The 25738-nt window shown below is 54.3% G+C and overlaps 1 protein-coding gene across 1 annotated transcript in view; it reads right to left on the bottom strand.

Moving 5' to 3' along the window:
- Nucleotides 1-25738, bottom strand: part of TEAD4 (TEA domain transcription factor 4) — a 63080-nt gene that overhangs the window by 24534 nt on the left and 12808 nt on the right. The window contains exon 4 of the mRNA XM_060025929.1: nucleotides 10434-10688. Within this exon, the coding sequence (XP_059881912.1) occupies nucleotides 10434-10688 (255 nt within the window). The remainder of the gene's footprint in view (nucleotides 1-10433; nucleotides 10689-25738) is intronic.

Below are 25738 nucleotides of genomic sequence, written 5' to 3'. Positions count from 1 at the left end.
AATAAATGCTAAAGGAACTTCTCTAAGTGGGAAACACAAGAGACGAAAAGGACCTACAAAAACAAACCCAAAACAATTAAGAAAATGGCAATAGGAACATACATATCAATAATTAACTTAACTGTGAATGGATTAAATGCTTCAACTAAAAGACACAGGCTTGCTAAATGGATACAAAAACAAGACCCATATATATGCTGTCTACAAGAGACCCAGTTCAGACCTAGGGACACATACAGACTGAAAGTGAGGGGATGGAAAAAGATACTCCATGCAAATGGAAATCAAAGCTGGAGTAGCAATTCTCATATCAGACAAAATAGACTTTAAAATAATGTTATAAGAGACAAGGAAGGACACTACATAATGATTAAGAGATCAATCCAAGAAGAAGATATAACAATTTTAAATATTTCTGCACCCAACATAGGAGCACCTCAATATGTAAGGCAAATGGTAACAGCTATAAAAGAGGAAATTGAGGGGCTTCCCTGGTAGCACAGTGGTTAAGAATCCACCTGCCAATGCAGGGGACACGGGTTCTTGCCTGGTCCATGAAGATTCCACATGCTGCGGAGCAACTAAGCCCGTGTGCCACAACTACTGAGCCTGCACTCTAAAGCCCGCGAGCCACAACTACTGAAGCCTGCGTGCCTAGAGCCTGTGCTCCGCAACAAGAGAAGCCACCGCAATGAGAAGCCTGCGCACCACAACGATGACTTGCCCCCACTCGCCACAACTGAAGAAAGCCCTCGCACAGAAACGAAGACCCAACACAGCCAAAAATAAATTAATTAATTAAAAATAAATAAACAAACAGTTTTGGGAATTCCCTGGCAGTCCAGTGGTTAGGACTCAGCGCTTTCACTACTAGGGCCTGGGTTCGATCCCTGGTCAGGGAACTAAGATCCCACAAGGCATGTGGTGCAGCTGAATAAATAAATAAGAGTTTAAAAAAATATAAAAGAAAAAGTTTAGGCGCCTGGAAGGGGCCCACGCAGGTGAGGGGCCCCGAAGTGTGAGCCTCACTGACGTCACAGGAAATCCGACCTCCCCCACAGAAGGGCAGGCAGGTGGAGAAACTGAGCCCAGAAAATCCCACTCGGATGGGCCACCGGCAGACCTAGGGCTAACACCCGGGTCTGAGTCCTGGCCCAGCCACTTGGAAGTGGCACAGGGCCTGGCGGAGAAGGTGATCGGTCCGCAGGAAGTCCACTCCCAGTCCGGGCGGGCCTCCTGGCTGGACGCAGTGGCGTGTCCTCTGTAGCACCCATTAAACAGCAGCTGGGAGGCCCCCGCCCAGCCCCGGCTGAGACCCTTACTCTACATGTCACAGATGACCCCCATGTCACGAGGACGGAGCCCCGCCCAGCCCCGGCACCACCTCTGCCTCTGCCACAGGGTCCAGGAGCTCTGCCTACAGACAGGCCCTAGGCACGGCCCGGGCCCTAGGCACGAGGCCAGCAGTGGGGTCACAGGAGCCAGACCCAGGGTCCCAGCCTGGCTCGGCTGTCTTTGTACGTTGGAAGTTGTGCTTCTCTCCTCTCGGGAGAGGCCTCCTCCTCTCCCTTGCAGGCCCCTCGGACCGTATTCCAGCCAGGCCCGGCCTGCTGCTCAGCAGTGGAGGATCACCTGGGTGGGAGTGGAGCCCTGGGTTTCTCTGCGTGTCTGCAGCCAAGGGGGGCAAACAGCTCCCTTCCTACCCCCTGAGGTCCTCCCGAGGTCGACCCGGCCATTCAACTGCCTGCAAACCAGCTGGCCTCTAATCCAGGCCTTATACAGACACAGGGAACTGCTGCAGTTTCTTTCACTCTCGTGATAACAGTAACAATAACGACCGTCTGTGGAGCACGCACAGGCACCCGTACAAACACAGAGTGAACACGGTAGGCTTTACGTGTGCGCACACGTGCGTCCTCACAACAGCTCGTGCAGCTGCTCTCATCTTCAGTCTATCCGCAGCGTGGTCCTAGAGTCTATCTCCTAACTTCTCTTTAACACAGGATGGAGGGGATGGACCAGGGGGCGCCAGGGGTCCTAGCTAGCCTAAGCGAGAAGAAACTGAGGCCCAGAGAGGGAAAGTGATTTATTCAAAGTCACATGGTTTATTACTGTCCCAAGGCCACAGGAACATCCGTTTCTAAGGCCACACCCAGGGCTTCACAATGGCTGCTTTTTCCCCACGGATGTCTCCCCTGGCTGGGCTGGGAGTTTCTTCTGCCAGAGACCATTCTGCTCCGCCTCTCTGGACCATCCACACCCCTCCCACCCCTGGCCGATTCCCTGGGTCTCTGCGTGAAGTAAGTCCTTAGTGATGTCTCACTGCTCCTGGCCCTGACCTGGCCCTGGCCCAGGTCCTGCAGGGAGAGCCAACTATTTGGACCAAGAGCCGGTCCACCTGTTTTTGTTTTAATATTTTTTTTAATTTATCTGTCTATCTATCTATCTGTCTATCTATCTATCTATTTATTTATTTAGGCTGCATCTATCTATCTATCTATTTATTTATTTAGGCTGCACCAGGTCTTAGTTGTAGCATGCATGCGGGATCTAGTTCCCCGGCCGGCCAGGGATCGAACCCAGGCCCCCTGCATTGGGAGCGCGGAGTCTTACTCACTGGACCGCCAGGGAAGTCCCAATGCCCATGTGTTTTCACTCTCTCCTGGACAGCAGTACTCAGAGCCATAGGAGCCAAAGTGCCCTGGATGACTGAGACGCCAGGAGGCTCCCAGAGCTGGGGGAGAAGCAGAGAGATGTAAGGAGTGTGCAGAGCCGTAAAGCCACAGTGAAGGCAGCAAAGAGCAATGGCAGGGGAGCTCCCTGGTGGCCCAGTGGTTAGGATTCCGGGCTTTCACTGCCATGGCCCAGGTTCAATCCCTGATCAGGGAATGGAGATCCCGCAAGCCACACGGCGTGGCCAAAAAGAAAAAGAGCAACAGCAGGAGGAAACGAGTAGAAAATCCAGGTGAGCTGGTGGGAAGGCAAGAGCTGCATCCTCGTCCCAGCTCTGCCACCAGCTGCGTAACCCCGGGCCTCCCACCCTCTGGAGGGTGAGATCCCGGACCGGGGCAGGAGGCCAACCTGGACCACGTGGAGGCCAGCTGGGCATTGCAGTGTGGCAGGTGGCCTTGGCCAACCCCAGAGAGGGCCTGGGTGGGACTGGAAAGCACACCCCACCAGACTGTGGCCCATCTGTCAGAGGACATGTGTCCAAAGCCCCCAGCTCACACCCACAGCCCCACCCACCATGGGCTGAAGGCGGGGCACTCCCAATGCAGGGTCCACACAGAGTGACGACCACCCTTCTCCAAACCCCACACCCAGGGTCACACGTGTCCTGCCAGCCACCCCAGGCTCTTTCTTCCTCAGTCACACAGGAGCACGAAAACCCCATCTGCTAAATCCTGTCTGGGACAGGCCTCTTCTGTGTCTCATTTCCTCCCTGTACCAGCCCTACCCCAGGGCCGTAAACATATTCAGGGTTTATGCCCTTTAAGAAGGGTCATCAGAGACAGTTCTTTTGCTAATATTGTTGATAAGGTCCTATTAAACTAAAGCTATTAGTTTTCAAAGTTGAAAAGGGCATGAGCCTCCCGCAGGTAGACAGATCTTCGCTTCAGCAGAGGCCTCACAGGGTGCCTTTACAGCAGCTGGCATCTCACCCCTGCAGGCAGGGCTGGGGAGGAGGCCAGCCCCCGCCAATGCCCACGGCCTGGCCTGGGGGCGCCCTGACTAGGGATCAACTGAAGCTATAAACACCTGCAGCTGGAGGAGAAGGCTATTTGTGGAGAAGAAACTTTTCAGGCCTGACACCCGAGCTGTTACCACCATTGTCCCTGGAGGGCTCTGAGGCTTCTGGTGAAATCCTACGCCATCTTCAAGGCCACTCCCGCCTCCAGCCCTGGTGCACAGGGTCTGTGCCTCCCTGGGCTCAAGTCATTTGAACTCCTTAAGGGCAGGAAGAGGTCCCCTCCAGCTCTGCAGCCCCACTCTGTTCACTGGTACCGCTGTCCCAGGAGCTACACTGAAGATGGTGTCTTCTTTCAATTAGTACATGAAAAGATGCTCGACATCACTAACCTTAGGGAAATGCAAATCGAACCATGAGATACCACCTCACACCCGCTAGAATGTCTACTGAAAAAAATAAATAACAAGCGTTGGTGAGGATGTAAAGAAATTAGAACACTTGTACGTTGCTCGCAGAATGTAAAATGGTGCAGCCACTTGTGGGAGGTAGTCTGGTAGTTCCTCAAAAAGTTAAACAGAATCACCATATGATCCAGCAATTCCACCTCTAGGTATATACCCCAAACAACTGAAAGCAGGGCCTCAAAGAGATATTCGTATACCCAGGTTCACAGCAGCGTCGTTCACAACAGCCAAAAGATGGAAACACCCACATATACATCAATAGATAAATGGATCAACAAAACGTGGTCCATCCACACAATGGAATATCGTTCAGCGATTGAAAAGAAGAATGAAGTTCTGACAGAGGCTACAACATGGATGAGCCTTGAAGACATTGTCCCAAGAGAAATAATCTAGACGCAGAAGGGCAAGTACTATATGATTCCACTCCTGTGATGTACCCAGAACAGGCAAATTCATGATCTACAGAAAGTAGATCAGAGGCCACCAGGGCCTGCGGGGAAGGGGGAACGGGGAGTTATTGTTTAATGGGTACAGTTTCTGTTGGGAAGAATGAAAAAGTTCTGGAGATGACGGTGGTGACGGCCGCACAACAGTGTAAGTGTACTTGATGCCGCTGAGCTGTGCACTTACAAAGGGTCATATGGTGCATTTTAAGTTCTTCATATTTTCCCACAAAATATATAAGTTGGGCTTCCCTGCTGGCGCAGTGGTTAAGAATCTGCCTGCCAATGCAGGGGGACACGGGTTCGAGCCCTGGTCCAGGAAGATCCCATATGCTGCGGAGCAACGAAGCCAGTGTGCCACAACTACTGAGCCTGCGCTTTAGAGCCCGCGAGCCACAACTACCGAGCCCACGCGCCACAACTACTGAAGCCCATGTGCCTAGAGCCCGTGCTCCACAAGAGGAGAAGTCACTGCAATGAGAAGCCCGCACACTTCAATGAAGAGTAGCCCCCGCTCACCGCAACTAGAGGAAGCCCGTGCACAGCAGCAAAGACCCAACACAGTCAAAAATAAATAAATAAATTTATTTAAAAATATATATATATATAAGTAATCAATAAATAAAACCAAAACCCCGCAAAAGGTAGTATCATTATTATCCCCATTTTTCAAATGGGGACATTGAAGCTGAGAAGAGGTAAACAACCTGCCCAACTGGCCACTGGACAGAGTGGATGTGAACAGAGGCGCCCATCGTCAGGCCTCCAGGGCTCCAGGCCAGAAGAGAGGGACACGAAGCACAGGGCGGCGGAGGGCCGAGGACCACGGTGAGGAAGGGGCAGCAGAAGCTCGGATGAGGCTCCGTGACCTGTCCCATCGCCTCAGTGACCAAAGCCCGACCTGGTCCAGCCCCTGCTCAGCCTCTCGTTATCTAGTGACTCACCTCTGATGGTCCCTTATCACAACATTTGCCCAGATCCCCATGGGGACCCCCAAACCCAGCAGGCAAAGCCCCACCTCTGGACCAAGGCTCACTCCCCCCCGCCTTCCTCTGCCTGGCCAAGCTCCACTTCCTCCCACAAAACTTCCAAGATAAGCCAGCCCTCTGCTGACTGGCTCCATACAACTTAAGGGCCCTCAGTTTACTTTCCAAAGATGTTCCTCCTGTCTCTCCTTCAACCACAGAGAGCAGAGACCACGGCCCCAGCCCGGCCTGGTCCAGAGTGGTGGGGCCCTCGATGAGAACCGCCCAGCGGCTAACAGGAAACGAGGCGCCAGGGAGACAAGGGAGAAAGGAGAGGGCAGAGACTTAGGAGATTCAGAGCAACCTCCAGGAGAGCCAGGGCCCTGGCGGGCAGAGGCGAGGAACGCCCAGAGCAAGACAGAGCCAGCCCCGGGCCGCGGCAGCCGGAGGGGGAGCCAGGCCGCCCGGGCCAGACGGGAGCCACGCTCACCTCCCGCCACCTGCCAGGGGGGCAGAGCCAGGCTGGGCGACGAGGTCAGAGAGACCGGCAGTGCCAGGGCGAGGGTCACACCGTGACGGGGCAAAACCGAAGGCTGCCATGAGCCGGGGAAGGGGCAGCCTTGGCCCGGGAGCCGGTCCACGGGCGGGGAGGCTCAGTGCGGATCTGTCCTGCGCCTGCGTGTCACCTGCATGTCTGCTTGGCCCTGGTGGGTGACCCTGATCTGGGTGTGTGGGGGCCGAGCTGGGGGCAGGACTGACCCGTTGTCCTCAGAGACTCCGGGGCTCAAATCCTCCTCTGGGCAGTTTGCTCTTCCTGCCTGAGGCCAGCTGCCCACCTGGAAACCAGCTGAGGCCTCTGGATGTGGGGCGCAGGGGAGGGTAAGGACCAGGGCTCTCGGGGCACAGAGGATGGCAAGGGTGGGTCCCCGAGAGAAGCAGGGGTGGCGAGCAGCCTGAGGGAGACCAAGTCTGAGCCAGCTTGGCGGCTGGTCCCTCGACCGCCCCTCCCCCGCCCGTCCCACACCCGGGCTGAGCTCAGAGCTATATATACCCCCCCAGCAGGGCTGCTCCGCTCTGCCGAGCCCCCATCCACTCCGGCAAGGCCCTGCCTTGGCTCTGCCCCTGAGCCGGTAAGACGAGACGGGGCTAAGCCAGCGTCTGGACCCCAGCGGGACGTGTACTCACAGAGGACAGGTGCCATGGGGGCTGGGTTGGTCGCCAGACTCCGCGGGGCGCCCCCTGGTCCCCCTGTCCGGAGCCTGACCCACCTGAGCTGGGGCCAAGCAGGAGGCAGGCTGGCTTCGCAGAGCTCACCAGGGCCACTCGGGGTAATGGGGAGCGCTGACCACTGCCCCACCCGGCCCCCACTCCCACTTACTACCTGAGCGACTCTGGGAGAAGCTCTGGGCTTCTCTGAGCTTCTCTCTCTGCATCTGCACAGGCTGTCACCCCTCCCCCATCACTAAGAGGCTCCTGGCCTCGGCCCCTCCCCCGTCTCTCAGCACAGGGAAGGAGAGCCGCAAAGGACGCCGGCAAGGCCAGGACGGTTTGCCAAACACTGTTTTCATCTTGCTTCCCTCACTCAACGGCTCCCCTCCTGCCACACACAGTTCCACCCCAAGGCCTGCTGGAAGTGCACAGCCTTGCCTGTCCCAAACCCTGCTTCAGTCACAATCGCCAGGGGCCCCAAGATCAAGTCTCTTAACCCTATACCCTCCTATGTGAATACGGATAGAAGTATCCACCCTTAACGACTGAAACAAGCAAAGCCACCCAGATGTCCATCAACTGGGTGAACCGATGAACACCATGGGGTCCATCATACGACGGAATGTGACTCAGTCTTCAAAAGGAAGGGCTTCTGGGCTTCCCTGGTGGCGCAGTGGTTGAGAGTCCGCCTGCCGATGCAGGGGACACGGGTTCGTGCCCCGGTCCTGGAGGATCCCACATGCCGCGGAGCGGCTGGGCCCGTGAGCCGTGGCCGCTGAGCCCGCGCGTCTGGAGCCTGTGCTCCGCAACGGGAGAGGCCACAGCAGTGAGAGGCCCGCGTACCGCAAAAAAAAAAAAACCAAAAAAAAAAAGGAAGGACTTCTGACACCTGCTATGACACGGAGGAACCTTGAGGACGTGATGCTCAGTGAAACAAGCTGGACACAGAAGGACAAACACTGAGTGACTCCACTTACGTGAGGTCCGTAGAGGAATCACAGCCATAGAGACAGAAAGTGGATGGTGGGCACCAGGGGCTGGGGGAGGGGGGAGTGAGGGTTTAATGGGGACGGAGTTTCAGTTCGGGAGGATGAGAAAATTCTAGAAACGGACGGTGACGATGGTCTCACAACAACGTGAATGTACTTCATGCCGCTGAACCGTACACTGAAGAATGGTTCCCACGGCATATTCTACCACCACGCACAGAGAAACAGCTGCCCACGGCGCCGCTCAACACTGCCTGCTGGCTCTCCACGGTCAGCGCCTCCTGGGCCTTCCCCATGGTTCCCACGGCATATTCTACCACCACGCACAGAGAAACAGCTGCCCACGGCGCCGCTCAACACTGCCTGCTGGCCCTCCACGGTCAGCGCCTCCTGGGCCTTCCCCATGGTTCCCACGGCATATTCTACCACCACGTACAGAGAAACAGCTGCCCACGGCGCCGCTCAACACTGCCTGCTGGCTCTCCACGGTCAGCGCCTCCTGGGCCTTCCCCATGGTTCCCACGGCATATTCTACCACCACGCACAGAGAAACAGCTGGCCACGGCGTCGCTCAACACTGTCTGCTGGCCCTCCACGGTCAGCTCCTCCTGGGCCTTCCCCACACGGCAGCACCCTTGGCTTTCTCCCTATGCTGAGCGCCTCTTGCCCACCTGTGTTTGCCACACCATTTGTCCCCTTAAAGCAGGAAGAGGAACCCTGAGAGGCGCCCGGCCACTGATCACCGCCCCACCCAGGGACAGGACAGCTCTCCAGCCACACCTGGGACCCCCCCTACCCACCCCTCCCCCTCACACCTCAGCTCCTGACCAGCACGCACCCCACTCCCCACCAAGGCGGCGGGAAGAGCCCAGGATACCAGCCCCGCCTGCCCAGCTCCATCAGCAGCCCCACCCCGGACACACAGGCGCTCCGTACATGGCGGCTCTCTCCTCCACGAAGCTTCCGTAGGGACCAAAAGTAAGAAGCAAACATTAGAGCAGGAAGTAGTTAAGCAGGGAGGCCTGGGGGGCCCGACCCGGGGCGTGGAGGCCCACAGAAGTGGGGCCCCAGCAGAGCCACAGCAGAGGGACTGGTAAGGAAGGATGAGAGCTTTAACTGCTGACCAAGGGGCAGACCCAGGCTCTAGCTCGAGAGGACCCTGCTTCCCCAACAAGCAGGAGAGAAGGAATCCCTTGGCCCTGCAGGGAAGGGGTAGGTAAAGGATGAAGTGGGCGGGGCTGTGCAGCTCCACCGACTCCCCAGACCAGTAGCTAAGCAGATTTGAGTTTGGTCCATTGAATTGTGCTGCTGTCCCCCCAACATTCACGTCCACCCAGAACCTCACAACGTGGCCTTATCTGGAAACAGGGTCTTCACAGACGTAATGAGTTAAGATGAGGTCATACTGGATTAAGGTGGGCCCTAAATCCAATGAGTGGTAACCTCGTACAGGTGTCGTGCAAGAGGAGGACACAGAGACACAGAGAGGATGGCCATGTGACAGCAGGGTCGGAGATGGGAGTGATGCAGCTACGAGCCATGGACACCAAGGGCTGCCACCTGCCACCAGAAGCCAGGACGCAGGCACGGAACGGATCCTCCACGAGGAACCAACCCCAGGGACCCCTTGAGTTCAGACTTCTGGCCTCCTGACCCACGAGGATACATTTCTGTTGTCCAAGGCACCCCTTAAATTTGTGGCAATTCTTACAGCAGCCCTCGGAGGTGAGCTGGGTCAACCCCCATGGGCCCCCCACACAGCTGACAAAGCATCTGCGCTGGGGGAGGGGCACCCGTGAACGGGTGGTCGCCTGGCCTGGAGCCATCTCATGGGGGGGCAGGGCGAGACCCTCTGCTGTCAGGGACTTCAGCCAGTCAGAGACCCCCTCAGATGCCCAAGACCCACGTTTCAAGCTGAGGGTCCTGGCGGGCTTTCCAGTGTCAATGGGGGCTGACCTGAGCCTCTCAACAGCCGTTCAGTGTTCGTTTTGTTCCCCCAGATACCCTCTCTTCCATCCAAAAGTCAACACAGCCCCGGGCAGACCGCTCAGTCCTTCCCACGGGGCTGCTGGACATTGTGTCTCTGTATGTTCCCATCCTCAGCGGCTCAGGAAGACTTCGCCTTACCTGATGGCTCTCAGCTGGAGAGGACCGTCCCTGAGGGAAGGGTCCTCAGCCTCTCCGGGGACACGCCTGTCTGCCTTGTGTACAGTTACGTGTGCTCACCCTCACCGAGCTGTGAGCAGGGTCTAGATCTGCCCCACCCTGCCTGACACACAGTAGGCTCCTGCATGGGGAAGGGAGGGAGGGAGTGAGCCAGGACAGCCTTCCTAACCGCCTACACAGCCAAGGTGGGAAGCTGGGAGATGAGGCATTTGCCTGGGGGATGGCTGGAGGGACTTACCCAGCCTGCCCCGGGGGGGATGTTCTACCAGTCTTCCAGTACCACATTCTCACCATCCTCCACATCCACCCAAAGGCGTCTCCTCCGAGGCCCTCCCATCCCTTGGGAGCCCAGGACAGAGTAAAGCAGCGTCCACCTGGGAGGAGCACCAAGAAGTCACCCCGCTCCGCCACTTGGCAGGAGCGTGGTTGCTGTGCTGAGCCTGTTGCCAGGCCTGGACCGTGAGCTGGGGGGCGCTGCTGGCCAGGCCCGACAGCCTCCTTACCATACATCTTGCCTTCGTCTGAGAGGATGATCTTGCGCCGACCACAGGGCGGGTAGATGGCCAGGGCCTCCTGGAAGCTCTGCTCGATGTCGGGGCTCCACACGCCCTCCGCGTCATTGTCGATGGGCTTGTCCAAGGCCTGGCTGCCCCCAGAGACGTTGCTCCCCTCGGGGGAGTTGGGAGAGCTCCACTCGTTGGAGGTAATGGTGCCGGCCGTGCCCTCCAAGGCTCCGCTTGGAGGAGCGCCCGTTGGACCTGTTTGGGCAGAAACCACGGCATTGGTGGGTGAATTTGTGGACCAGGGTCGGCGGGGGGAACCCAGGCAGCACCATCCCCAAACCAGGTGCTCCTCCTTTCCTGGCGATCAGGGCACAGGACCTCAAAGGGAAAGGCCGGGGATCCCAGGGAACGAAGAGTGAGGTGGAAGATTTGGGGTGTCAAGGGCAGGTTATCTCCCATCCATAGACCTCAGCTTCCCACCCTGTCCAAGGAGCTCGATGACCAGGCTCCCTCTGATCGTGGCTCTAAGAACCCAGACGGAGCTGAGAAGTTGGAGACGAGGACCAAGTGCCAGGGATGCTCTACGTTAAATCCAAAAGGGGCAAAAGGATGCAAAATACTGTGCACCGTTGGTGGGAACAGAAAATGGGGCAACCACTAGGGAAAACAGTATGGAGGTCCCTCAAAAACATCCAAATAAGAGCTCCCATATGACCCAGCGATTCCACTTCTGGGTATACACCCAGAAGAACCAAAAGCAGGGTCTCAAAGAGATTATTTATACACCCATGTTCACAGCAGCACTATTCACAATAGCCAAGAGACAGAAGCAGCCCAAGTGTCCACGGATGAATGAAAGCATAAACCAAATGCAGTATCTCTATACAGTGGAGTATTATTCAACCTTAAAAAGGAAGGTTGAATAACATGGTTGGACATGTTATAACATGGATGGACTTTGAGGACATTATCCTAAGTGACATAAGCCAGTCACAAAAGACAAATACTGTGTGATTCCACTTATATGACATCCTTAGGGTACTCAAAGTCATAGAGGCAGAAAGTAGAACGGTGGTTACCCCGGGCTGGGGGAGGAGGAGGTGGGGAGTTGCTGTTTAAGGGGTATAGGGTTTCGGTTTTGCAAGATGAAAAAGTTCCGGAGATGTGTTGCACAGCAACGTGAATATACTTTTTTTTTTCTGTTTTAAGTTGACTTTTTATGTTTTATTTTAATTTTTATGGAAGTACAGTTGATTTACAATGTTGTGTTAGTTTCAGGTGTATAGCAATGTGATTAGTTATACATATACATATATCCACTTGTGCATATACTTTTAACATTACTGAACTATACACTTTAAAATGGTTAAGATGGGGCTTCCCTGGTGGCACAGTGGTTAAGAATCCGCCTGCCAGTGCAGGCGACACAGGTTCGAGCCCTGGTCTGGGAAGATCCCACATGCCGTGGAGCAACTAAACCTGAGTGCCACAACCACTGAACCTACACTCTAGAGACCACAAACCACAACTACTGAGCTCACGCGCCACAACTACTGAAGCCCACACGCCTAGAGCCCATGCTCTGCAACAAGAGAAACCACCGCAATAAGAAGCCCACGCACCACAACAAAGAGTAGCCCCCGCTCGCTGCAACTAGAGAGAGCCTGAGCGCAGCAACGAAGACCCAACGCAGCCAAAAATAAATAATTTTATTATTTTTTAAATGGTTAAGATGATAAATTTTGCACCATAAAATTATGGTTTAATTTCAACCATAATTAAAATATGAAACATGCAGAGTAAAATTCAGGTCACCATTCTCTTACTCCATCCCAGCTCAGGCTCTTTTCAGAGGAAGATTCTAGCCCCGGCAGATTCTCACATGTTGGGGATATGGCAAGGTTGAATGGCTGGTACCTCCAGAAGGTGACAACACAACCTTATTCTAGTCACTAGCATGAGACAAACCCAGTGATCTCTTGGCTCCAACTGTCCAAGCTGTGGATTTCTGGACATGATTCTCAGGAGTTTGGGAAGAAGCAGTACATACGAATACTCTTAAGGCAGCTTTTGGATTATGAGTACCAGGTGGGTACCATTTGCCTCCCAAAGCCCTCCCAAGGTCCCAGCATCCCTCCTCTCCCAGCCACCAAGTGCATCTGCAAAGGAGGACCCCCTCCCCATCACACATGTCACCCCCTCCCCCATTAGCCCTGAGGAGCAGTGTGGTCCAGCAGCCCAAACCCAGGGCCAGGAGTTGAAACACGAGCTCCCATCCACTTGCCTCCAGGACCCTCTGAGATAAGACCTCCCCAGAGCACCCCTCACTTTTTCTCCCTTCCCCAGGCCTGTCAGAGGTACACACTGTTCACAGATAGGTGGGTATGAGGGTGAGCATGGTCAAGTGCACGAGGAGGAGCTGAGTGGGGGGCAGCACGTCCTGGGAGGGGCTGGAGGTTCCAAGAAGCTTGTCCTGGTTGCTGGCACAGACATGCAGTCGGAAGGAGGTTAGAACCACTGAAATGCAAAGTATGAATCCTCTCAGCTTGAGGATGGGGACACTGAGACCAGAAAGGCCTAGGGACATGCCCGAGGTCATGCAGTAAATCAGTAGTGTAGCTGGGTCTGGATCTGCGCCCTCCAGGGTCCCGGGTCTTTTAGCATAACAAATGTCAACTTCCTCTCTGTGGCCAGTTAAAATAAGTTTTTCCTGAAGTGTGTCTGAGGGGGTCACTTGATCTGGAAGAAACTAGCTTATTCTCTACCAGAAATTCTGGTCTTGATCCTATTGTGAATGTTGAAACATTTTTCTGTACCTTCCAAAACAAACTTCTTTAAAGAGTTCCTAACTTTAATTTCTGGCAATACGGTAGATGAGATGGTTTTTAAAACTCACTCTGTAAAAGAAATCTAGAAACGATAAAACATAAGAAATACACTTTTAAATACACAGCTGACTTCAGAAGAAAGTAAAGAGGCCCCAAATGAGACAACTCAAACCTATAACAATAGGCAAATGAGCTGTTACTACAACCCCAGGAAGCAGAGGATGAAGCTGATCTCAGTAATGAAGACACTGGGTTTTAGTGGCCACCCAGAGACCTTACACCTGAGAGATACAGGGAGGTTGGAACTGCGAACAATACCTCAATCCTCAGAGAAAAGCTAGACTAGTCACAAAATAGACTAGGAAGATTGCCTGTCTTGGCCTAAGCCCTAGGTATAAAAAAGAATTTTATTTCCTAAGAATTTGTAGCCAAGGGCCTGCCTTTAAGTGGATTTGAGATTTGTATTTTATATTACGCAGGAACCCCCAGCCAATTCACAAAACTAAATAGTGATCCCAGGCTGAAAATCTCTGAGAAGACAATCTTAACTCAGACTGCAGAGATCCAAAGACTCGCTCAAGAATCTCAAAATCCAAAATTACAAATTGTAAGAGGAAACAGTCCACCATGATTAAGATTTGATGGGATTAGATCCCCCAAGAACTATAGATAATTGAACAATCAGATAAAACTATTATATAATTGTATTTAAAGTGATTATTGACTTAAGGAATTGGAAAGATGAGAATTAGACACTATCAAAAAGTACAAAGCAGACTGGGAAAAGAACCAACTAGAATATTTAGAAATAAACATTTTCGCCACTGAAGTTAAAAACTCAACGACTGAGAGTAACAGCAAATTAGACACAGCTAGAGAAAGAATTAACAACCTGGAAGACATACCTGAGGACATTATTCATAAATGCGTTAAAAAGAATGAAGATAAAGAGCAAGAAGAACACAATAAGGCAGTTCAACATACCTTCAATTAACATTTGAGAAAGAGTATAGAAAATGAAATAGAACAACATTTGAAAATATAATGGCAAGGAATTTTCCAGGATTAATGAAATACATGAATCCTCCAATTCAGGAACCATACTAAATCCTAACCAGGATAAATTCAAATAAAATGAACAGATATTATAGAGACACTGAAGAATACCAAAAACAAAGAGTAGATCTTAAAAGCATCCAGAGTGAAGGGGCAGATTACCTACAAGGGAAAGATTATCATACTGATTGTATATATTGATAGTGAACTTGTCAACTGGAAAACCCATGATAACATCTCCAAATTATGGAGAGAAAAATAACTGTCAACCTAGAATTAGAAACCCAACCTAAATATCATTCAAGAATGAACATTAGGGCTTCCCTGGTGGCGCAGTGGTTGAGAATCTGCCTGCCAATGCAGGGGACGCGGGTTCGAGCCCTGGTCCAGGAAGATCCCACATGCTGCGAAGCAACAAAGCCTGTGCACCACAACTACTGAGTCCGCATGCCACAACTACTGAAGTCTGCGTGCCTAGAGCCCGTGCTCTGCAACAAGAGAAGCCACTGCAATGAGAAGCCCGAGCACCACAACGAAGAGTAGCTCCCCCCTCGCTGCAGCTAGAGAAAGCCTGCCCACAGCAACGAAGACCCAATGCAGCCAAAAATAAATTAATTTTAAAAAAGAAAAGAAAGAAAAAGAATGAACATTAAATAAAAACATTTTCAGACAAAGATGGAGAGAATTTAGTAGTAATAGACCCTCACTGGAAAAACCCAAAAAACCAACAGTTTTGTTTCCTTTAAGAGGTATCTTTAAAAAAAAAAAAAAAAGGAACTGGTATGAAAATATATTACATACATGGATGAATAGTGAGCAAGGTGACTGGTAAAAATGAGTGAATCTAAACCGTACTAACTACATAAAAACAATAACACCAGGGGCTTCCCTGGTGGCGCAGAGGTTGAGAGTCCGCCTGCAGATGCAGGGGACACGGGTTCGTGCCCCGGTCTGGGAAGATCCCACATGCCGCGGAGTGGCTGCGCCCGTGAGCCATGGCCGCTGAGCCTGCGCGTCCGGAGCCTGTGCTCTGCAACGGGAGAGGCCACAACAGTGAGAGGCCTGTGTACCGCAAAAAAAAAAAAAACAATAACAACACTGAGGATCACTAAGTTTGGCCCCACAATACATACGCACATGCGAATGCAGAAAAACCGTATTTCTGAACCATAAGCTCAGAAGACGCATTTGATACAAGACCCATTCACAGTAAAAACTCCTAGCAAACTGCAGAAACAAAAGGAACTTCCTTAATCTAACAGATTTCTTCCCAAAACCTATTGTGATATTTTGATTTATAAGAAGAAGTACACATCTGGTCTTTGTCCTGTTTCTGACACAGAGCCCCCAAAATCCTTGAAATTTCCTAAGTGCTGAGAGCCATAAATGTATCTTTTGTTACGGGAATGAGGTGCACCTGAGGATGGGGGCTGGTGGCCAGGAGAACCACCCAAGTGATTAGAGGGTGGAACTTTCAGCCCCACCCACCCGACCTCTGGGGAGGGGAGAGAGGCAAGAGTTGAATTAATCGCCAACAGCCAACGATGTAATCAACCATACCTCAACAGTGAAGCCTCCATAAAAACACCAAAGGGGAAGGTTCTGAGAGATTCTGAGTTGGTGACCATGTGCAGATATGGGGAGAGTGACTGCCAACAGGAAGGGCATGGAAGTTCCACGCCCTTTCCCTACGCCATACGCATCTCTTCCATCAGGCTGTTCCTGAGTTACATCCTTTTACAGTAAACTGGTAGTCTGGTAAGTAACATGTTTCTCTGAGTTCTGTAAACCACTCAAGCAAGTTAACTGAACCCAAGGGAGGGATTTACTGGACCCTCCAATGTATAGTCGGTGATAACCTGAACTTGCAGGGGTTCAGTCTTGTGGGACTGAGCCCTTAACCTGTGGGATCTCACGCTACCTCCCGGTAGATAATGTTAGAACTGAGTTGAATTGTTAGGACACCCAGCTGGTTGGTGAGGGGAAAAAAACCCATTCACAGGTTGAAATTGGTGACCAAAACTTTTGATGATTAAACACTAAAAGCATTACATTTAAAGTCAGGAATAAGATAAAGAATGCTGAGTTTCAACACTGAACACTCACACTGTAATAGAAGTCCTAGCCAACACAGTAGAACAGAAAAAGAATTGTGAAGATTGGAAAGGAAGTAAAAGTGTCATTACGCTAAGGAAGGATGATAGAAGATTGAAAAGATGCTACAGACAAATCATTAAAAAGTTCAGCAAGACCAACATATCAAAACCAATTCCATTCTTTTATGCCAGAAATAAGGTATTAGACAACATAATTTTTTGTATTCCAAATACCCCATTTGGAAACCAAAGCCATAATTTATCTAGTAGTGATCACAAAGATTTGTCACTTTACAGAGAAAATGGTAATTTCTTTGAAAGACGTACAATCCCTACATAAACGGAAAGGAAACTGTGTGTTTGTGCATGGGAAAACCCATCACCAAGAGGTTGAACCTCTCCAGATAAAGCATAAATTCAATGAGATCAGGAATAAAAATCTCACAAGGTTTTCCACAAAACTTAACACTGATTCTCAAAACACACGGATGCCCAAGACGGTTGTCAAGTCATCTAACGGAGCGCCTTCACCTTGGGTCAGACCCTTCCCATACATGTCTCCCATGGTTCCGACCTGACCTCTCCTCTTTAAACCCTGAACACACCCCTTGGGTGGGGGCGGGGGGGTCCTCACCCATGGCTTACCCCTCACCATGATCCCCAAACCTGAATCTTCCCTGGGTTTGGACTGCATAGCAACCAGTCACCGATTCCCAGACGTCTCCAAAGCTCTTCCGACTCAACACGGCCAAAGTCCCGTCCTTCCACTTGTGGCTGAATCTTCCTCCTGCCCCGTCTCTCAGGAACAGACACAACCGTCCACCCAGAAGCCAAAAAACCCGAGGAGTGCGTTTTGACTTTTCCCTCTCCTCTCCCATCAGCGATTCACGACCACACCCCGTCTTTCTCTCTTGGAGCGCTAACCCAGAGCTTCCCCAGGGCTCACCTGGACGACCGGCCAAGCCCCGTCCAGACTCCAGAATCTCTTCACTGCAGCCAGCGACGCTTCTACCGCACATGATCCTTCCACTTAAAATCTTCCCAGGGCTCTTAAATAATGGGATTTTACAGGCCCTTTATCCGCCGATTGCGGCTCTCCATCCATACCTTCCATCCGTCTGCACCACTCTCTCTCCTCCCTCTTCTTTGCACCCCCCTCCCAAGCCCCAAACTCAGTTGCCCAAATGATACCCCAAAATGCCAAGCTCTTCCCCTGCACAGGGCAGAGCTGCCGGTGACCTTCCTCCCCAACCCCCTTCCCCCGGCCAACTCCTACCCATCCTTAAGGTCCAGCCAAAATCTTTTCTTTTTTTTTTTAATTGAATAGCTGATTTACGATACTGTGTTCGTTTCAGGGGTACAGCTGTTTCAGCTAAAATCCCCCTTCCCCTGGGAGGATGACCCCAAGCTCAGTCTGGGTGAGGCGCCCTCCGCGCTCCGGCAGGTCCCCGTGCTTTGGGCGCTTCAGCGCCAGCTCCCAGGGTGACTGGTCCCCCTTAGCACACTGCAGACCCCACGAGGGCAGGGCTGGCCGTCTTTCTCAAGTAAATCCTCCACACGCTGCACACGCTGGGGACAAAAGGGTGAACAAATCAATGGCTATTTGGTGTGCGTCTGTGAAGTAATGATTTCTCTGTGGGGAGTATGCACTGTTCTGTGTTTAGTGTTAGGAAACAGAAGGAAATCTCAGTAAATGTCTGGACTTGGGCACACCAGAGGGAGAGCTTGAGTTGTATGTAAATCCCTTCGGGGTTTATTCTGGAGGCTGGTAAATGAGAAGGTGACGTCTGGGAATCAAGACGCCGTTTCTGGCTCCAGGTCTACAAGCCGCTGTGACCGTGGACGAGTCCCTCCGTTTCTCTGGGCCTCAGCCAGATCACCTGTGAATTCTGTCCCTGGCAGGTCCCTCCTGCGCTGGCAGTGTCTGCGGCTCGCAGCCCAACCCCCTACTCTCCCAAGCGGCCTCTAAACATACCTTGCGGACTCTCGCCTGCGGCTTTGCTCAGAGGAGGCTGGAAACCGATCTGCCTTGGAGAGGCGTCCATGCGACGGTCGGTAAGACCAGATGTCAACTGCACGGGGCCTGACCCAGAGCCCGTGCTCGGGAAGAGCTACTCACGTCACCCTCACTATTACTAAGCTGCACGTAAAGCCTAGAGCCCTAAACAGACCAGTTAGAGACATACACCTTAAACTCTAAAGCCTAATAATAATTAATACTAGCTAGTTAATAATATGAATACCTACGGCGTCGTGTCTCCTGGCTTCACCTAGATTTTCTTCTGGGATCTGACACTAAACACAGAAGGTGCCCCAGAGGCCAGAAAGTTAGGAGATGAAAGGGAGGGTGCCCCAACTTCCCTGACTCCACGTGGGCCCCTCGGAGAGCTGGGCCTGTGCTCCCTGGGCCCTTCCTTCCCCCGAGCTGGGAGCTGGGCTGAGCTGGGAGCTGGGCTGGGCTGAGCTGGGAGCTGGGCTGGGCTGGGCTGGGAGCTGGGCTGGGAGCTGGGCTGGGAGCTGGGCTGGGAACTGAGCTGGGAGCTGGGCTGAGCTGGGAGCTGGGCTGGGAGCTGGGAGCTGGGCTGGGCTGGGCTGGGCTGGGAGCTGAGCTGGGAGCTGGGCTGAGCTGGGCTGAGCTGAGAGCTGGGCTGAGCTGGGAGCTGGGCTGGGCTGGGCTGGGCTGGGAGCTGGGCTGGGAGCTGGGCTGGGAGCTGGGCTGGGCTGGGAGCTGGGAGCTGGGCTGAGCTGGGAGCTGGGCTGGGCTGGGCTGGGCTGGGAGCTGGGCTGGGAGCTGGGAGCTGGGCTGGGCTGGGCTGGGCTGGGAGCTGAGCTGGGAGCTGGGCTGAGCTGGGCTGAGCTGAGAGCTGGGCTGAGCTGGGAGCTGGGCTGGGCTGGGCTGGGCTGGGAGCTGGGCTGGGAGCTGGGCTGGGAGCTGGGCTGGGCTGGGAGCTGGGAGCTGGGCTGAGCTGGGAGCTGGGCTGGGCTGGGCTGGGCTGGGAGCTGAGCTGGGAGCTGGGCTGAGCTGGGCTGAGCTGAGAGCTGGGCTGAGCTGGGAGCTGGGCTGGGAGCTGGGCTGGGAGCTGAGCTGGGAGCTGGGCTGGGCTGGGAGCTGGGAGCTGGGCTGAGCTGGGAGCTGGGCTGGGAGCTGGGAGCTGAGCTGGGAGCTGGGCTGAGCTGGGCTGAGCTGAGAGCTGGGCTGAGCTGGGAGCTGGGCTGGGAGCTGGGCTGGGAGCTGAGCTGGGAGCTGAGCTGGGAGCTGGGCTGGGCTGGGAGCTGGGCTGAGCTGGGAATTGGGCTGGGCTGGGAGCTGGGCTAAGCTGGGCTGAGCTGGGCTGAGCTGGGCTGGGAGCTGGGCTGAGCTGGACTGAGCTGGGAGCTGGGCTGAGCTGGGAGCTGGGCTGAGCTGGGAGCTGGGCTGAGCTGGGCTGGGAGCTGAGCTGAGCAGGGAGCTGGGTTGCGAGCTGGGCTGAGCTGGGAGCTGGGCTGGGAGCTGGGCTGAGCTGGGAGCTGGGCTGGGAGCTGAGCTGGGCTGGGAGCTGAGCTGGGAGCTGAGCTGGGCTGGGAGCTGAGCTGGGAGCTGGGCTGAGCTGGGAATTGGGCTGGGCTGCGAGCTGGGCTGGGCCGGGAGCTGAGCTGGGCTGAGCTGGGAGCTGGGCTTCATGGGCAGGGGGAAGCCGGGCCCAGACCCTGCCCCAGGAGGCAGGTTTGCTGAGGCCCCCGCACTGGGTCCGCCCGGAGGAGAGCTGGGCAGAGGGTCACCCGAGGCCCTGGGCCACGGGATCCATTACCGAAATGGAGCTGCTCCCAGCTCCGTGTGGCCTGCCATTCCCAGCCCACAGCCCTGCCCGCCTGTCCTGTCCACAACCCCCCCTCCGCCACCCCCGCCTGCCCACAGCCGGGCCTGGCAGGTGCTTCCCTCCCCAGGCAAAGCTCCCACGCACGCGGCCTCTGCCGCGGCTAGAAGGGATGGCGGGTAGGGTAAGCCAACAGCAGCCCAGTGAAGGGTCCCTCTGCGCCTCCTCCTGGTCCCCCAGCGACCCTCGGGGGCCCTGCCAGGAGGGGCTGGAGGGGACAGATGGCATCGCTGAGTCCGGGCCAGGTGCCACGAGCAGAGGAACAAAAATAATCCCTGACTTGGCTCCAGGGCTTGCCCTGGAGGCCTCCTGCTCTGCCCCACCCCACCTAAAAGCCCACCCAAGGCCACACAACACTCAGCTCCATCCTAGGGACCGCTGATGCCAGTTACTCAGGACTTTTCCAAAGAATTGGGAACTTACCCTGGCTTTTATCAAGATCTTTCTAATAATGAGAATAATAAGCTTCTCAAAAACACCTTCAGGGGCTTCCCTGGTGGTGCAGTGGTTGAGAGTCCGCCTGCCGATGCAGGGGACACGGGTTCGTGCCCCGGTCCGGGAAGATCCCACATGCCGCGGAGCGGCTGGGCCCGTGAGCCATGGCTGCTGAGCCTGCGCATCCGGAGCCTGTGCTCCCCAACGGGAGAGGCAAAAAAAAAAAAAAACACCTTCAGGACAGGAAGGGAACTGTGATCCCCAGGTTATAAATGGAGAACCCAAGTCTCAAGGAGGACCAATATCTCACCCTGAGAGAGTGACCTCAGATCTAGTCCCCTGCCTGGTCCACTGTGGTGTCCTCAAGACTTGTCTCCTGCTCTCAAAGCCCACCCCTTTCAGTAGCCCTCCACGGCCATCGGTGATCACTCAGCCCCCCCAACTCCCCCTAACGCCTGGAGCCCCCAACATGCCACTCAGAACACGGCAACACCTGGTCCTGGAAAAGTGATGGCACCTGTACCCACCTGTTTCCCCTGCTGGCTGTGAGCTACTTGAGGACGTGATTTTCTCCTACATCCGTGTCCCCCACCACTCCTGGCTCCAAGTTGGGGACTCAGCAGCACACGGCATCCTTAATTAAGGAGTCAATTCTTCCACTGATCCCCTTTCCTCGGTCAAGGACAAATCTACTACTCGTTTCCGTTTTATCACAACATCTCTGACTCGTTGGGCGTCAACACATGTTATAACCTCCTCCCCATGGCCCTGCCCCCAGACTGGAAGTGATGGAGACTGGAAGGAGCTAGGGAAGTTTATGGGACTTGCCTGGCGTCATCCAGAAAGTTAGGGAGGGACAATGAGGACGGGGCCTGAGGCTCCCGCCCAGTTACAAGATCAAGAGCTCGGGCATCCAGGCTAAAGGTTCCAGCCACACAGGACCCTTGGGACGGGGTTCTCACGTCCTGCCCACAGAGGCCTCAGCTCTTAACGCTGAGGGTCCTCTCCAGGAGGCCTTTGGAAGAACCACCTTCTTCATCCCAACAACCCCTATAACTGAGAAGCTGTAAGGAAAAGAAAACTTGGGGTTTCCTTCCAGGAACCCGTCCCAATCTTCCAGATACATGAAGATGTGGGATATGGGATATGGTTGGGGGGGCGGGGCGTGGAGACTAAGTAATCTGGGAGGAAGGGAGTGGGTCCCCTTCCGCCTCAACCCCAGAACGGGGATCCTTCAGGCTGCAGGACTCATCTATGAGGTCCGGTTATCAGGGCAGGTGGGGTCTAGTTTCTGAACCCCAGGTGCTTCGCCCAACCTGACTTAGCTGTTACAGAACCCACAGAGCACTGCACTGGACAGTGTGGATTTTCCTCATCCAACAGACTTCAGAGCTGGGACAAAAATGGCTCTCCCATCATTACCCTGGCTAGTCTCACCGGACCAGGCTCTGGAGATTGGATCCAGCTCTACAAGGACCACAAAATACTGCACACACTGAAGCAGACAGAGGCCCCTGGGGTGCCAGGGTGGGGAGGGCAGGGGCGGTCATCTCTGAGCCTTCGCTGGCCGGACCTCATTCCTTAGACAAGAACAGGAAGGGAGATCAGGAACAGTGGGCCCCAGCCTCCCTCCAGCCCCGTCCCCCTCTTCCCTCCAGCCTCTGAGTTCACGCACATTGTTTTCCGGCTGAGGCCAGGCCTCTGTACTTAATTCCCGACACCAGTCCAACCACAAACATCTACGGAGGGCGGAGGGAAATGGAAGAGGTCCGTAAAAGGGAACAAAAAAGTTCAGCTCTAAGAATAAGGTCTGAGGACTTCCCTGGCGATCCAGTGGTTGGGACTCCACGCTTCCGCTGCAGGGGGCTCATGTTCGATCCCTGGTCAGGAACTAAGATCCCACGTGCCACGCTGGGAGGGAGAGAGGGAGAGAGAGAGAGGGAGAGGGAGAGGGAGAGAGAGAGAGAGAGAGAGAGAGAGAGAGAGAGAGAGAGAGAAAGAAGGGTCTGAGGTCTAATGTCTCACATGGTGACTACAGTTGCTGAATGTTCTCCCACACACACACAAAAGAAAAACATGTGAGATGAGAGATGTGCTAATTAACTAGATGGAGGGAACCCTTTCACAATGTATACGCACGTCAAATCACCAGACCCTTGAAGTATCTTATAGTTCTAGATGTCAGTTACGCCTCAGGAAAGCTGAAATTACCTACTATATGCCAGGCTCGGGGTATGAGGTCACTAGGACACGGTTCTGCCCTCAACATACTTCAGTCTATGGGTCCAGGGGCCCCTGCAACGATGCAAGTACAGTCTACCCCTTATTATCCACAAAACCGTCACAGATTCCGTGTTTGCAAATTCGTTCACTCACTAGAATCCGTAACCCAAACTGACACTGGCGGTGCTTCCCGGTCACTCGGACGTGTCCCTGCGCTGAGCGGCCATCACCCGTGGTCCACCTGAGGTCAAGCCAGCCCACCCTGCCTTCCAGTTTCAGCTCAGACCCCAAACAAGCGTCCGTCCTTTTCCCGGTCTATTTAGTGCCATGCTTTTCCCATTTTTGTCTTTGTGTTGTTGATCTCACTGTTTAAAATGGCCCCCAAGTGCAGTGCTGGGGGGCTGCCTGGTGTCCCCAAGTGCAAGGAGGTCGTGATGTGCCTTATGGAGAAAATACACGGTTAGATAAGCCTTGTCCAGGCGGGAGTGATGGTGCTGTTGGTCGTGAGCTCAATGTTTATGAATCAACAATCTATTTAAATTAGGTGTCTCTGAACAGAAACACACATTAAGCAAGATTACGAATTAAACGGATGACAAAAATGTTGCGACCAGAGCCTCACAGGAACCTAACCCGTGTCTGCCCTCAGAACACTGGTTCAGTACCTGCTAATTCACGTTCTCAGTGACTTTATAGGAATCAGGAATGACAAGAATCCAGTGCACCAGGGAGAGTAACACGTTAAACCATTACAGGCAAACACCTTGGGGGGAGGGGGAGGATTTCAATAGACACTGAGCTCAAGACCCTGGGAAAATCACACCTGGTGGAGAAAGACATGCCCCAAGGCAGCCAAAAGGTGGAGACAACCCAAATGTCCTTCAACAGACTAAGGAATAAACAAAAGGTCATCTATCCATACAGTGAACTATTACTCAGCTTTAAAAAGGAATGGGGGAGGGCTTCCCTGGTGGCGCAGTGGTTGAGAGTCCGCCTGCCGATGCAGGGGACACGGGTTCGTGCCCCGGTCCGGGAAGATCCCACATGCCGCGGAGCGGCTGGGCCCGTGAGCCATGGCCGCTGAGCCTGCGCGGCGGGAGAGGTCACAGCAGTGAGAGGCCCGCGTACCACCAAAAAAAAAAAAAAAAGGTACATTTTATGTTGTGCTTGTTCTACCACAGTTTTTTAAAAAGGGTCACCAGGAGATAGAAGGGAAAAAGAAATGGATGGAGGTGGGAGAGGGGGTCACTCCAGGAGTCTGGAGCCCAGCATACAGGAGAGAAAGGAAGGTGGCCTACGTATAACCAGAAATGCAGAGAGAGAAGGCGGGCAAAGCCCCGGGATGGAAGGAAGGAGGGGAAGGTTAGAAGCAACCCACAGGTAGTGGATGGGCTGGGCAGGGCCCGGCAGCCAGCTGGAGAAAGCTGGCCCCCGTGTGACTCAGAAGGCCAGCCGGGGCTTGCTAGAGGCCAAGTAACGAAACCACCCAGAACCTGAGGTCATGAGGCCCAAACGCCCCACCGTCCTTCGCGCCGGGCAGCGCCCCTTCCTCTCCGAAGGCACACAGCTCTGGGAAAGCCGGGAGTCAGGCTGTCTGGTCTATCACGAAGAAGTTCAGGGTCACAGGGTTTTGTTGTTTGTTTGTTTAAATATTTATTTATTTGGCTGCGCCGGGTCTTCGTCGCAGCACGTGGGCTCAGTAGTTGCGGCACGCGGGATCTTTAGTTGCGGCATTCGGGATCTACTTCCCTGACCAGGGATCGAACCCAGGCCCCCTGCACTGGGAGCGCGGAGTCTTAACCACTGGACCGCCAGGGACGTCCCAGGACCTGGGTTAACGTCTGCCTCTGAGCCGCTACACATTCACCTCCCGAAGCTCCTGTTTCCTCATACCTCAAACTGGGACCAGACACCCTTTGTGGAGCGATGATGGAGGACCAGTGTGATGAAACAGGCAAAGCTCTGGAGGGCAGCAGCGCGTCCCTCCCTCCCCTTTCAGTGGGGATGTTGATCATACCTCTCGACAGGACAGGATGGGGAGGAGGTGAAAGCGAAGAAGGCAAAAGGAGGGGACCCGCAGTCCTTCGCAGTGTGAGCGCCTGTGGGAACCAAAGCCACAGGGAGCCGGCGCAGCCGGGAGGGTGGCGCTGTGCAGCCCGGCGCCAGAGGCCTGGCTGGGCCTCACACAGGCCGGGCCATTCCACTCTCTGGGGCTGTGTCCTTGCAGATACTTGCGGGATGATGGAGGGATGACAGAGGGGTGATGGAGGGATGAGGGAGGGGGACAAGGACAGTGTGAAGCATCCTCCCCTGGACAGTGGGGAGGTGAACAGCAGGAAGAGTGAGGGGCACAGAAAGGAGGAAATCAGTGAAGAGGGAAGCAGGCCAGAGGGACGGGTCAACAGGGAGGGGCAGAGCACGCCTCAGAGAAGTAGGGGGAGATTAGATTCCTCAGCAGATACAGGCCCCCAGCCCATCCCTCAGACACCCACCCCAGAGGGGCGGCGGGGGGTTAATGAGGGCGGGGCTCCAGCGCCCACCCCCCTCAGCTCTGCGAACGGCCAGCCATCCTCCCACTCCCAGCCCAGCGGCCAGGGCTGTGGGTGTCTGTGGGCCTAGCCCTAAGGCATCCAGGAAGTGCCTGTCCAAGGCCCTCCACCTCTGCCCCACCCACTGGGGCCACAGAAGCCCCTCTGATCTCACAAGGAGAAGAAATCAGGTCCCACGTTCAGCCTTGCCATGATTCGTGGGGACACTTTCCCTCTCTGGACCTCGGTGTCCCCACTTACAAAGAGAAAAGGCGGGGAAAGGGG

Source organism: Delphinus delphis, chromosome 11, assembly GCF_949987515.2.
Source record: "Delphinus delphis chromosome 11, mDelDel1.2, whole genome shotgun sequence".
Classification (NCBI taxonomy): Eukaryota; Metazoa; Chordata; class Mammalia; order Artiodactyla; family Delphinidae; genus Delphinus; species Delphinus delphis.
This window is presented reverse-complemented; position numbering and strand designations above follow the sequence as displayed.